The sequence below is a fragment of the Pelodiscus sinensis genome, chromosome 21, assembly GCF_052426305.1.
Source record: "Pelodiscus sinensis isolate ZL-2025 chromosome 21, ASM5242630v1, whole genome shotgun sequence".
Classification (NCBI taxonomy): Eukaryota; Metazoa; Chordata; order Testudines; family Trionychidae; genus Pelodiscus; species Pelodiscus sinensis.
In genome coordinates this window covers 9,854,199-9,867,399 of record NC_143072.1, presented here as the reverse complement: position 1 = coordinate 9,867,399, position 13,201 = coordinate 9,854,199, and the positions used below count along the sequence as shown (strand labels likewise).

General features: G+C 48.0%; 1 protein-coding gene across 4 annotated transcripts in view; it reads right to left on the bottom strand.

Moving 5' to 3' along the window:
* Positions 1-13,201, bottom strand: part of HIP1 (huntingtin interacting protein 1) — a 114,644-nt gene that overhangs the window by 48,797 nt on the left and 52,646 nt on the right. Inside the window, exon 1 of one of the 4 annotated variants that reach the window (XM_075905022.2) lies at positions 3,956-5,101. The exons of the other annotated variants lie outside the window; for them this stretch is intronic. Within the exon in view, the coding sequence (XP_075761137.2) occupies positions 3,956-3,973 (18 nt within the window). The 5' untranslated portion in view covers positions 3,974-5,101. Of the gene's footprint in view, positions 1-3,955; positions 5,102-13,201 lie in introns of those variants that run through there. 4 annotated transcript variants of the gene reach the window in all.

The window sequence follows — 13,201 nt, the reverse complement described above, 5'->3', positions numbered from 1 at the left end:
TCCAAAGATAAGGTTATCTGTCTCCTCTGACCTCCTAGGTTCTGAGGACACAGACGCACGGGGTGTGTGACTATACTCTGCCAGCAGACCTCTGAAGAAGTACGGCTCCTCCCAGTACCCTCAGAGTGCTAGCTGCACCAGACAATGCCACTCTAGTAGTGCAGAACTCTCGGTAAGTCCTCCAAATTTGGAATAAAGGGAGACTTCTTCCTCTTTTCAGCTGACTAGGGATGTAAGCAACTAATCGACCAGTTAACTATCCGATAAGCAAAAGCTTATCGGATAGTTGACAGACTAGTAGAATAGAGACAGCAAGACTATCAGAAAGAGGCTGCAAGGGGGGAGGAAGGAAGAGGGGTTGATGGGGAGAGCCAGCTTAAAAAGCCAGTTCCCCCCAGCTCTAGCTCCATGGGATGGGGCAAAGGCACAGGGGCGGTGTTCCACCTTTGAAATGTACAAGAGTCCCTGCTGGGGCTCTTGTACATTTCAAAGGCAGAACGCTGGGAGGCACTTCCACCTTTCAAATGTAGCAATAGCCCAGCCTAGTCGGCTCTTGCTACATTTCAAAGTGGAAGCGCCCTTATTGACTAAGTGAATAGTTGATGGACATTCCATCGACTATTTGATTAGTTGATTAATTTGTTAACATCCCTACAGCTGACACTGAGATTTCAGACTCATAGTATTTTGGTCAAATGCAGACACTAGCCAGATTTCGTCCATTAAGAAGCTTCAACCCCTCCATTCCTCATTTGCAACCACACAGCATTAAAACAACGAGTAGTCCTGTGGCACCTTAGAGACTAACAAATACATAAGATCATGAGCTTTAAAAGCATAAAAGCCACACAAGCATTAAGGGAATGTTCCTCAACCCAACACCAGAAGCATGAACATCTTGGCTCAAACTGCACTTTATTTTTTAAACATTGCTCATATTATGGGTTTTCCCACTGCGCTCCTCAACAGAGACTATGAGTGCATCTTGGATTCTGCTATGGCACATTGCAACAAATGGCCACAACCAGGCACCGATACACCCCTACTGCTACCAAATCCAGACTAAAACTGACGTGTGAGAGACTGTGGTTCCATGACTGGGGAGCTGGCCAGAGAGCAGAGCCATTTACACAGCTCAGTTCCAGGTCAACTCAATCGTGGGAGATACAGGTATTCTCCACTAATTTCTTACTGCCTTCAACAGCTTGTTGGCTTGTAAGGTAAAGCTGTAGCTCCTGGGCCAGAGATCTGCATGGGGTATTTTTGCCTCTGGTACCAACTCTTATTGTCACCAAAGAGTGTCTGCATCTCTCAAGCAAGGATGACAGGAGCTTGTGAGCAGCCATCAGTTAAGATTTCCACAGCACTTCAACTACTAAGAGTACGGCAGAATTGCTAAGTCCTGTTTTTGCCCGTCCCAGCGTTGAACTTTCAGAAGTCAGCATCCAACTCCGGAAACAAGCCAGCAGCATAGATAGAACTTGCACCTTATTTGTAATTGGCACAAGCTAGGGTATTCCCAGACAATGCACACTGGGGCGTTACTGCACTTCTCCAGCAGCTGGATCCCCAGAAAAGCCCCCTTCGGCCTTATTGCTTAAATACTGATACAACCTGACGTCACTGGCAGCCAATCAGATAAGCTGGTGGCCCATGTTGCAGAGCTAGTTCAGAAGCATGCCCCAAAGCTTTCTGTGTTAGCAGGGTTTTGTATCTTAGACTGGGATTTCATGCCATAATAATCTTTCACCGAACACTTCTTTGCTTAATGGCTGTGCTTGCAGGAGAGGATGCTGATGCCCTGCGTTTTCAACACACAGCCACATAACAAGTCTCCCCTGGCCTCCAGTGTGCGCAGTGTTCTGCCACACTGAGCAGCTGGCGTGTGCTGCAGAAATAAGGGTTTGGCCATTCTTGATATTTATAGGACATAACAGGAGCCAGAGTTATTCTGGCTCTGCCCCCTCCCTCGAGTGGGGTGCACGGCTGAAAAAGGGCTGGAGCAAAGATTCCTCAAACTCTGTGCCCAAGAATTTAATCTTTAGTCAAGAGGAAAATTTCAGCAGCAATTTGGCATCACAAGTCCTGCATCATGGCAGGGGGTTACACTAGATGACCCTTGTAGTTTGTCCTAGCCTATGATCAAAGGAAAAAATTGCGAGAAAGGAACAATATTTCATTCCTTACAGAACCTTCCACTCAGGATGACTCTTGCCCTTTGGGGCAGCCAGTCATATTTTCTGACCAAGTGTTTATTCTGCAGGATGCTGTCTGAAAATACCTTTGCAAGAAGAAGAAAAAAATCAAGCTGTGTGTGATCCTCAGTACATTATGCGCCAATATTGCCAAACTTTAATTACATTTCAACAGAGTACTTACAGACTTTCCCTAACTAGAGAATATGCTTCATTTATGTGGGTGAGCAGCATGCTTGTGAATTAAGCAGGTCCTAAGCTGGAATCCAAACAGAGTAATGCAAGGTCCCGGATGTGAAAACACATGCTATCTAACCCAGCACATGGACAGTGAGACTGAGTATAGCAACTGGAGTTTTTGTCAAACTCCTTTCCCCAAAATTTCCTCTGAAAAGGAACTGAGGCAAGTCTTCTTCACAGAGAAAGGAATCCCTCCCTACAGAAAATGAAAGGAGCATTCCTATTGCATACATTTGTCTAACTAAGAACCATTCTGCCTAATGGCTGGAAAATGATATGTGCCAATAATTAAGAGTTGCAACCCTGTGGAAGGCTCACACTGGGATCTGATCCCCAAAGTGCCCTGGTGCTTTTGCAGAGCTCTCTGGATATTTATGTTCTTGAAAGGGAGACTGATCAAGAATAGGCATTAGGGCTGCACCCAGTGCCCAGTGAATTATGTTAGATTGTTCCCTCCCCGCCACTCATCCCTGACAGTCCACCTATGTCCTGACGCACACTGGCCCCCTGCTCTTCCAGTTCTCAGCTACCCCGTCGCTCTACAAATGGAAGCCTAGTTTGCAAAGATTAGTATTATTTATTATTTGCATGATGAAAGGTTGATGTATTAACCGAACACAGCACCTACCTAGCAATTACCCCATAGAGCTATTTTCTTGTGGAAAGTGCATTTGCATCCAGTACTTGCCTTTGCTCTGAACAAAGGCAGGCATGGTGGAACTCAGCTCCCGCTTCTGCTGAACACAAAGATCTCTCTGCAAAGCACAGAATGTGTTTGAACCTTGCCCAAATGTGCATAAAGAACTCACAGCAGCACCATACATGGAGCCTCAAGTCCCTAAGGCACAACTAGAATTATGTTAAACTACAAGGCAGAGCAAGTTCGTAGGGGTGGATAAGAGAGAATCCCAATTCCCAGCTCTCCACTTAAATCAGGCAGAGGGGCAGGAACTCAAAACACCATAATAAAACTTTTATCTTAGGGCTGAGCCCATAAAACTCCCAACTGCAGAGAGCACAAGGTCTGAATTATAACAACTGCCCCTTCAAACAAAAGCCAGAAAAGCACTTCTTCCCCCCCCACATATTAAAACAGTGGGAGCCAAATTCTGGGGCTAAGGGGACTCCCAGGGACACCTTGATTAAAGCCCCCAGGACGGAGCTCGGAACTCATAAGTACTTACAGAACTGGAGGCTGAGCTGCATTTGGGTAACTTGTATGTAGACAAACTCCTGAGACCTCCCCTCACAGCACTCCCCTCCCCTTCCCCCACTCTTCCCTTGCACTCTCAGTATCAGTCCTCTGACACAAGCGCACACAACAGCAGCTACATGGACAGGGGGAGGGGTGACGACAACAAAATGAACTGGACTTAAAGGGAAAAGCACTTAAAGATGCAGGTGCTCTGACAGATCCAAGCAGACCCAGGGGATGAAAAGGAGCTCAGTGAGCAAACCACGTCCAGGATTAATGGGATGCTGGAACTGGAAACATGCATTAAGAGCAGCTGGTCACTTACCATCTTGCCCACCTCCATGGTCAAAGGCTGTTCCTGGCTTCCCCCGCGAGAAGAGAGCGGGTTCAGAAATCCTGACGCTTGAAGATCACAATAACCAAGACAGAGCCCCCCGCTCCCTGACTGTTCGGGGCTCGGCCAGTTAATACGGCTCTGAAAATCTCATACTGGCCACCTTGCGATCAGCAAGCGCGGCCAGAATGGAAACCCTGGGGCAGAGAGGAAGATCTGAAAGCAGAGCCAGCCTGCGAGCTGAGGAGTGCCTGGAAAAGAGGCAGAATGGAGCTGAAAGCTTCTGCTGCTAGAAGCTACGGCGAGGTGAGAGGTAACAAAGCACCAACTCTCACACTCCGAATTGCCAAGGGATGGCACCGCCCGTTCGGCCAGGAAACCAGGAATTATCTGGCTGCCTGCTTGCAGTGGATCATCCGAGATCAGAAGGAGGAGAAAAAGAATCGGGTGGCTGGAGCCTGGCTGCTGCACTCAGCCACACGCTGGAGTGTGTGATTTGAATAACAAAAGAGCTCCTCTCTCCAAGCCAGGAGGATGGAGCTGCTATTCAGAGCGCCAGTGGTGGGAGAGAGAGAGGGCGCCAGCCGGTATGCGTGTGTGGCTAGGGGACCGGGGCTTACCAACAATCAGACTCAGGAAGTGGAGGCAGGGCTCTCCTAAAAGTGGGATGGATTTGGTTTCCCTCTGCACAGACACTCTCATTGCCACATACTAACCCGCCCAGACAGGGGCTGCACGGGTTAGCATCGTCATTCCAGGAAACTACACGGGGGTCTACACAATGAAATACCGCCGAGGCCTTTTCTTCTAGAAGTGTTTATTGCCGACTGTGCTAGGCCAAGAACAGACATGAAGGGAGGAGAAAGTGCGAGCAGGGAGCATAGCAAGGGGCTGGGCAGCCCTGAGGAGGCTGATGCACGCAGGCACTCCTGTCTCAGTGCCCGGGCTGAGCCTCACCACACTTTGGCTTTTGCACAGGGACTGCATGTCCTCTCCTGGAGAGGGCCAACAATCACATCTCTTCAGCCCAGGAGCAAACTTCACAGGAACCATGAGGCAATTGGACTGACTACTCCAGTCCTAAATGCTTTAGACACAGCTTGGAATCGATGGCTACACAGTCCTCGCCCTGCATTTCCGGCTGAAGGGTGAGTCCTTCAAAGGAGCAGGCTTGTGGAGCAAGAGAGGGGAGAAAATGCAGTGAAAAAAATGTAAAATATTGACCTGCCTGGGGCGGGGGTGCCGAGCAACTTCATTAGTGTTCACACAGAGCTCTGGGAGCCTCAGCTGAGAGGCATTGGGAAAGTCACAGCATTTTATTGTGCTTCCATAAATGCCCTAAGTAGATGGGAGGCAACGTTACTCACCGCTGCCATGCTGCCACTGCTTTGCGGGACGTGGCAGAGAGGAGAAGAGACAGCAAACGTTTTGTACAAGCGGTGGCCACTTGCGGTGAAAAAGAGGACACAGGAAGTAAAAAGATGGTTGTGTGGAAAGAACAATACAGCCTTGTGGTTCTGAGTCTGGACTGCGAATAGTGAGATCTTAGATCTGTCCCCACCTCTGACACACTGTGATCAGGAGAAATGACTCAGCTCAGTGTTCCTCAGTATCCCCACCTGGACAAGAAGAATGCCACTACCTTCCTCCCCAGCTGTGAAATGCACTGCTGCTTGTGAGGAGCACCAGAGAAAGTGGCATGGTTAAAATAAGGGGGTAACGAATCCCATCTCCCAGTCATACTGCAGAGGGATCCAGGGAGACAGAATACAATCACCTGACTTCGCATTTAGCCCTTCAATACCCTAGTGCTGAGATCTTTAGCAGTCCTCAGACATTAAGGTCCTCAATTTTACATCTCATTTGAAAGATGGCATCTCCAGGAGCGCCGTGTTCCCCAGCATCAGGGCATATAACTCTTTTTTGTATCCCTCATGGTCAGGTAAAGGGCAACTAAGTCTGGGTGTCAAAACAGAACAGCACAACAGCAACTGGAACTGTACTTCACAGCTATATTTCCAGTGCTTGAGATGATACATAATGTCCCCTGCACTCCCACAGCAAATGAACTAAATGAAGGCAATTAATGAATGAGGGGAAGGAGGTTTTGGAAGAGATACTAGAACTACATTTTCCTTTCTCCTGGCCCCAATCCTCATTCTACCTCTGCTCCTCATATAGGATATGTCTACACTACCACCCTAGGTCGAACTAGGGTGGTAATGTAGGCAACCGGAGTTGCAAATGAAGCCCGGGATTTGAATTTCCCGGGCTTCATTTGCATCTCGCCGGGCGCCGCCATTTTTAAATGTCCACTAGTGCATTTAAAAATGGCAGCGCTCGGCGAGATGCAAATGAAGCCCGGGAAATTCAAATCCCGGGCTTCATTTGCAACTCCGGTTGCCTACATTACCACCCAAGTTCGAACTAGGGTGGTAGTGTAGACATACCCATATATAGTAGCCCAATGTCTGTGACTCTGAAATGCTGAAATGCTGGCTATTCCCTCTGGGGGGTGCTGTTGCCTCTCACCGTGGTGCTCTGCTGACTTCTGCACTGTTCAGCCAGGCCGCCGCGTGGGAGCAAGTGGCCGTTTGGGGTCCGTGCTCCCCGTGCTGCATGGGGAGCGTGGACCCTAAATGGCTGCTTGCACCGCTTGCTCCCGCGTGGCGACCTGGCTGAGCGGCGCAGAAGTCAGCCGAGCGCCACGGCGGGAGGCGAAGGGGGGCAGGGCAGTGCGGTGTGACAGCGGCTCCAGGCCCCGCCCCTTGGCCATGAACAAACCCTGGCTGGGGGGAGGGTGGAGGAACGAGGGGGGGGGAGGTGGAGGACCACTGGGAGGCTGCAGGATCAGTGCTGGGGTAAAGGGAAACGGTGCAGGGGAACAGCTGGAGCTCATAGGCAGCTACTCAGCTGGGCTGTCACGCGGGAGCAAGCAGCGCAAACAGCCGTTTGGGCTCCGTGCTCCCCATGCAGGAGGAGGAGGAGGAGAAGAGAAAGAGAGAGTGAGAGGCAGGAGGAAGAGGAGAAGAGAGAATGAGAGGTAGGAGGGGGAGAAGAGAAAGAGAGACGGAGAGAGAGGCAGGAGACGGAGGACTGCTGAGAGAGGGGGGGGGGGGAGGCAATAGGAGAAGGAGGGACAGAGAGACAGAGCGAGAGACCGGAAGCTCAGGAGAGAAGACCAAGACAGAAAGGGAACAGGATGTGGAGGAGAGACCTGAAAATCCCGTTTTATGACGGGCTAATTGGCTAGTACAAAAAGAATTATGGTTGCTCAAGGTGAAGTACATCCCATCAAATGTGTCTTCTGTTCCCAGTAAGTAAAAGTTGAGAGGTTCCTACAGACCCTCAGAAATCTACCTGAAGCACCCAGCACAGAATATTAGCATGGAGTAGTTATTAGCAGTTATTAGTAATATTAGCACAGAGAATTTGGTCAGACTGTAAGTCAATACTATTACCCATCTAGGGCTGAGCTTACCTCATCAAGGGTGTATCTAGACTACAGGGTTTTGTCGACAAAAGTGGACTTTTGTTGACAAAACTATACCTGCGTCTACACTACTGCCGAGTTCTGTTGACAGTAAGTAGACAGAATGTGGCAGTTTTGTCGATGGCGGTAAACCTCATTCTATGAAGAATAACGCCTTTTGTTGACAGAGTTATGTCGAAAAAAGGCGCTATTGCATCCATACTGCTTTTTCAAAAGAGAGCGTCTAGAGACTCTGTCGAGAAAGTGGCTTGCTTTGTCAACAGAACTGGCTGTAGTCTAGACACTCTTTTTCAACCGTGTCTGTCAACCAGGGGTGGCCCGGGAGCCTAGGCGAGCTAGGCAGCTGCCTAGGGCGCTGCTGGCCCGGGCGCCCTGAGATGACGCCATGGCCATTGACAGCCGTGCAGGCAGGGGCGCCGATTGCACCACCCTGCCCAGGGCGCCAGCTGCTGCAGCCGGCCTCGGGCCACTCCTGCTGTCGACTAAGCTTCTGTGGAAAAAAGTCTGTAGTCTAGCCATACCCCAAGGGAAAAAACTTCCTACACCTTGTCTCCACTAGGATTTTACAGCAAGACTGCTAATTCACTTTAGTTATCTCCCTCTAAACACACAGTGAAGACAGTCCTAGTCACAATGGTACAGATGTCCAGTTTTTCCCACAATGAAGGGTGTTGACATGGTTCTGCAAGTGGGATGGGTATCGGCACGCACACAGTTGGGCTGAAAAGTAAGAACCCTACATGTAGACAACTCAATCATTTTTTAACTTTTAACACACGGGATCCTCATTCATAGTCGAGGCAGGACCACTCCCTCTGCAGTCTACAACCAGTGCCTGAATGTGGCTTCGAAGTATACATTTTGGCAGGAACACTAAATGAGAATTAGATACTTGTTATAACTACCTTAGATAAGTGGTCTGCAGTAGCATACTATCACCAAAAGCAGCAATTTTTCTTCTACTTTTGCTGGCATGAATGCACAAACTGATTGCAAAAGGCAGCTCTGCAAAATCACTGTACAGCACCCATCATTTAAACTACCTCTCACCGTAGCCTTCTGATGCATATATGGCACCACTCTGGGCAACAAAATCTGCATCCAACATGTAAGGAACAAAGGTGGATGCAGCAAAGACAAGGAAGTAATCTCTGACTGGACCTGCCAAGAGTGTGGCAGTGGCTGTGCCTCTCACCTGAACCTTGTTAATCACTGTGTGTGTGTCTGTGTATATACTGCAGCTGAAAACCACTCCAATTCTTTAGCCTCTTGGAATTTCACAAAGCCCCAGGCACACATGATGTATTCACTTGCTCTGCTTTCCTTTTACATAGGTCACTGTTTTAGGGTAAGCACCCCTCAGAGTGCTTCTGTCATCAAAAATCTGCTGGAAACTGGCCCAAGCAAGTGCCCAGATGTAAAATAGACAGCCAGTTATGTGGTGATCATTGGTTTTAGAAGTAAATTTGTACTCATCTCCACTTTTATTAAGTTCCTTCTCATTGCAGTCTGCATGATGACAACCGCAGAATGGGAGAATCCCCAACCACAGGTGGCTGGCAGGTAGGATACCAAAATATGGGAAATCCATCCTGAGACAGAACCTAAAACTTCCCATCTTTCAACTGAAGCTCACAGTATGAAGAACATCAGCCTGGGCTGTTTCTGCTCTCCCAGTTTGTATATGAAGTAGCAACAGATAGTTCCCCACCCAACCTTAATGCTTGGTAAACAATGTCTCTGAGTAGAGCAGCTTAATTCCCAGCTCAAGGTGAGTTAGCTCTGATCGAGCTAGCACACTAAACATAGAGGCTACATCTAGACTGGCATGATTTTCCGCAAATGCTTTTAATGGAAAAGTTTTCCGTTAAAAGCATTTGCGGAAAAGAGCGTCTAGATTGGCACGGACTTTTTCCGGAAAAGCACTTTTTGTGCAAAAGAAGCCCCGATCGCCATTTTCACGATCGGGGCTTTTTTGCGCAAAACAAATCTGAGCTGTCTACACTGGCCCTTTTGCGCAAAAGCTTTGCGCAAAAGGACTTTTGCCCGAACAGGAGCAGCATAGTATTTCCGCAAGAAGCACTGATTTCAGACAGTAGGAAGTCAGTGTTCTTGCGGAAATTCAAGCGGCCAGTGTAGACAGCTGGCAGTTGCTTTTGCAGAAAAACTTGCCAGTCTAGACACAGTCAGAGGGTAACTGCAGAGATGCTAGCAGCTGGCAGGGACCAGCTCCTTGAGGGTGTACTCATTCAACATGCTAGGTATGTACCAGAGGTGACCAACCCCTCCCATTGTTTGCACCCTTGGAGCTACACTCTACTTTTGGCTTGATCAGAACTAGTACAGATCTTTCGCCTTCAGTTTGAAGTATCCACTACCCTACACGTTATATGGTCTACTATTAACGTGATTGTCTAGTTCTAGTGTCTGAGTATCACTGCCCTTTACTGGACAGTATGAGAACTATTCAACTTTGTAACAGGTCCCACATAACTAACAGAGTCTTCTTTAGCTTAATTGGTTCTACACTTTTGGAGTAAGAGGATTCAAGTTCTGGCCCTGCTTTGCTGTGAAGGTCAAGAGCATGGCATGCAGCATCGCAACTAACAAGGATCACAACTTTGTTATGTTTTTCTTTTGGGTTCTCATGCACAAAAGCCTTTAGACACCTTAACAAAAAAAGTAACAGAAATGCACAAAGAGAACTTGCACAAACAAACAAAAATCTCCAGGATGCCCACATCATGAAGGTTTCAATGTGTGTAGGGTGATTATACATTTTTCTGGAGAAGAAAGAGGACCGTGCACAAAGACAAAGATGATGTTCTGAAAAATGTGTGACCATGCACAAAAGGGAATCTGTAAGCCAAGATTAAAGCCAGCACAAAAAACAGAAAGGAGCAAGCTCTAAATGAGGAGGGAAATCTCCACTATGAAACGCAGGCTACTGGACACATTCCTGCAAGGCTCATTTAGAACAACATGGCTTGGAGGGGAGGAAATGCCCTTATAACCCCTTACATTGACCTGTTTCCAGCTGGGCCTTGCGCTTTCTGACACCTGCTCTCGGTTGGGGCAGGTGGCTGAGGGGGAAACTTGTTCTCAGATCTATGGTGTATCCTTGGAGCAAGTGCTGGTTCAGGGAGGGGCTGAGCCACTGTTGCCTCCTCTGCCCACTGGACAAATAGGGGGCATTTCTCCCCACCCACCCACATTCTGTAATTACATTCAGGGCTCAGATGCCAATGGCAGCAGCATCTGCAAAACAGCTTCACTGAAGAGAGTTGCGAGTCTTCCTCTCTTCCCCCACAGCAATTCAAACCAGCTGTTCTTATCTTGGCACATCTGCTTTCCCTCCCACCCACACTGGGCCTCATGATGCACAGTGCTATCCTCGCTGCAGGGAGGGCTAATAATAAAGGGGTGAAGGCAATTCACATGGTTACCAACACCATGGAAAGCCAAGAGTAGAGGCTGAGGATCTCCTCCACTCCAAGCACTCAAAGACTGCAGTATTGGCTCAGTCTCACATCACTGGGCCACCTCACTCAGCATCCTGTCTGACAAGGGCCCACCTGCTTCGGAGGGAGGCAGAAATGCCTTATTATGCATCTAACCATGCAACTCAAAACCATAGGGGAACATTTCCTCCTGCTCCCAGCTGGAGATCCTGGAGCTCCCTAAGCCTGAGGCATAGAGACCCCTTACTACATATCCCCAAGGTTCATAGGCCTCCACAACGGATTTCTATTCCCTGAAGCAGATTATTCAATATATTGGCAAAAAGATACAGCCCAGGCCATGTAGCAGCTGGAAAAAACAAATGCTGGAAAAAACACACACTCAGAACCCTCCTACTTCTCTTCTACCCATCACACCTCCCCTATAGTACCAACAAGAAGGGGGTAAAGTAGGGCACACTGATTGCCATTAACACAGGGCGGAGAGGGAAGCATTCAACACTTTCCTTGAATCTCACAGAGACCTTTGTCTCAGTTATAGCCTGCGGCAGCAAGTTATACGCTGTTTTTAAATGTATTCCTTCTGGTCAGTTTTACAGTTCTTGCCTCTGTTTCAGTGTCCCTCTTTACGGGGTGGAGTAAGTGGAAAGCTCAGATGGCCTTTACCATGCCATCCTCCCATGGCTTTCTATGCTTCTCTCATCTCAGTTCTCACTTGTCACCATTCCAGAGCTAAAAATAATCCTAGGCTTTTTCCATCTTCTCCTCCTTTTCCAGCTCCCATCCCTCCTGGGTGACCAATAATCTTTGCTGCCCTCACAATCTTTGCTATATTTCTTGAGTTCTTTTTGAGATGAGACACTGGAAACTGAAGGCTGATCTCCAGGAGAGGACGTTCCGCAGACGTTACAATACTTTTCATACTCTTCTTTGTTCCTTTTGAACACAAACATCTTATTTCCTTAAAAAACAACAAATAGTCTGGTAGCACTTTAAAGACTAACAAAACATGTAGATGGTAACATAAGCTTTCGTGGGTTCAGCCCACTTCTTCAGATGACCAGAGTGTTGAATGTCCAGAACTAAAACAAATAGGGGAGAAGGGAAAACAGGAGTAGGGGTGGAGAGGAAAAATAATAGGGGGCAGGGAGAGAAGAGGTAGTGGGTATAAAAATATCAAGGGCTGGAATGTAATGAGAAAAACAAATAGTCTATAAGCACCTAAAGACCGGATAGTCAAAAGAGGCAGATAAGAACCATTAGTAGGCAATAGAGAAGAAGAGTACTAACACCAGATACTATACAGACAAAGAATCATTGGCGCCTTCATTGTTTGTTAGGTTGAAATGTCCCAGCCATTGGGTATCTTTATTTAATCCATTAGCATGAGTATCAAACTTGAGAATGAATTGTAGTTCCGGTCCTGTCCTTTCCAACATAGTTAAACCAAACTAATTAGTAGACCAGGTCTGAGAGAGCCCCACACTTCTGTTAGAGCTTGTACTTATTCCCCCATCTCCCACCAGTCCTTTGTTCTCTAGCAAGGGCTCTGCTCTGCGTCCCTGCTGAGAGATGGAGAAATCCTCCTCCCTCTAGTCGATAGCTGGTAGGTGCCACTGGCTTGCTGACTGGGCTTTCCACGGTGTCCTGAGATGTTCCACCGACAGGAGCCAGCCAGTCTTTTTTTAAAATGACCCCCTCGGTCTGCTCAGGCACGTGGACATCACCCACCCTCTATGTCTGTTTGGCCATGTCTGCGCTACAGCATACGTCAGCAGAACAACTGTTGCTCAGGGCATGAACAAACCAGCCCCAGAGCAATGTAAGTTACACCAACATAAGTGGATAGCAGGAGAGCTTCTCCCACCCTCTTGAAGGGGGAAGGATTACTTCAGATGAGTTCTCTCCTGCCAGCTTAGAGTGGCTTCATTGAACTCCTTAGTGTACTCATGCCCTAAGTCTGCCCTGACAGCAAGTTTAATCCTTTCCCCTCCGCTGGGTGGGTAGCAATGCAAAATACAGGGGGAAACTGAGGACACACAGACTTAATAAAAACTATCACCAAAAATTCCTATTGAGTCACAGGGGAAAATGGAGCAGAGTTTCACAGCTGGTTTCAGTTTGCACTTGTTAGCTTGTGTGCCATGCAATCTCTCTAAACTTGTTCTCTCACCTGCTTATTTTCTTATGACTGTGACAATACTCTGAGCTGCTTCATAGTTACAACCCTGGTGGCCCTTGATCAGTCTTGCCACCTATTCCTATTCCTCTCCTGAAACAAAG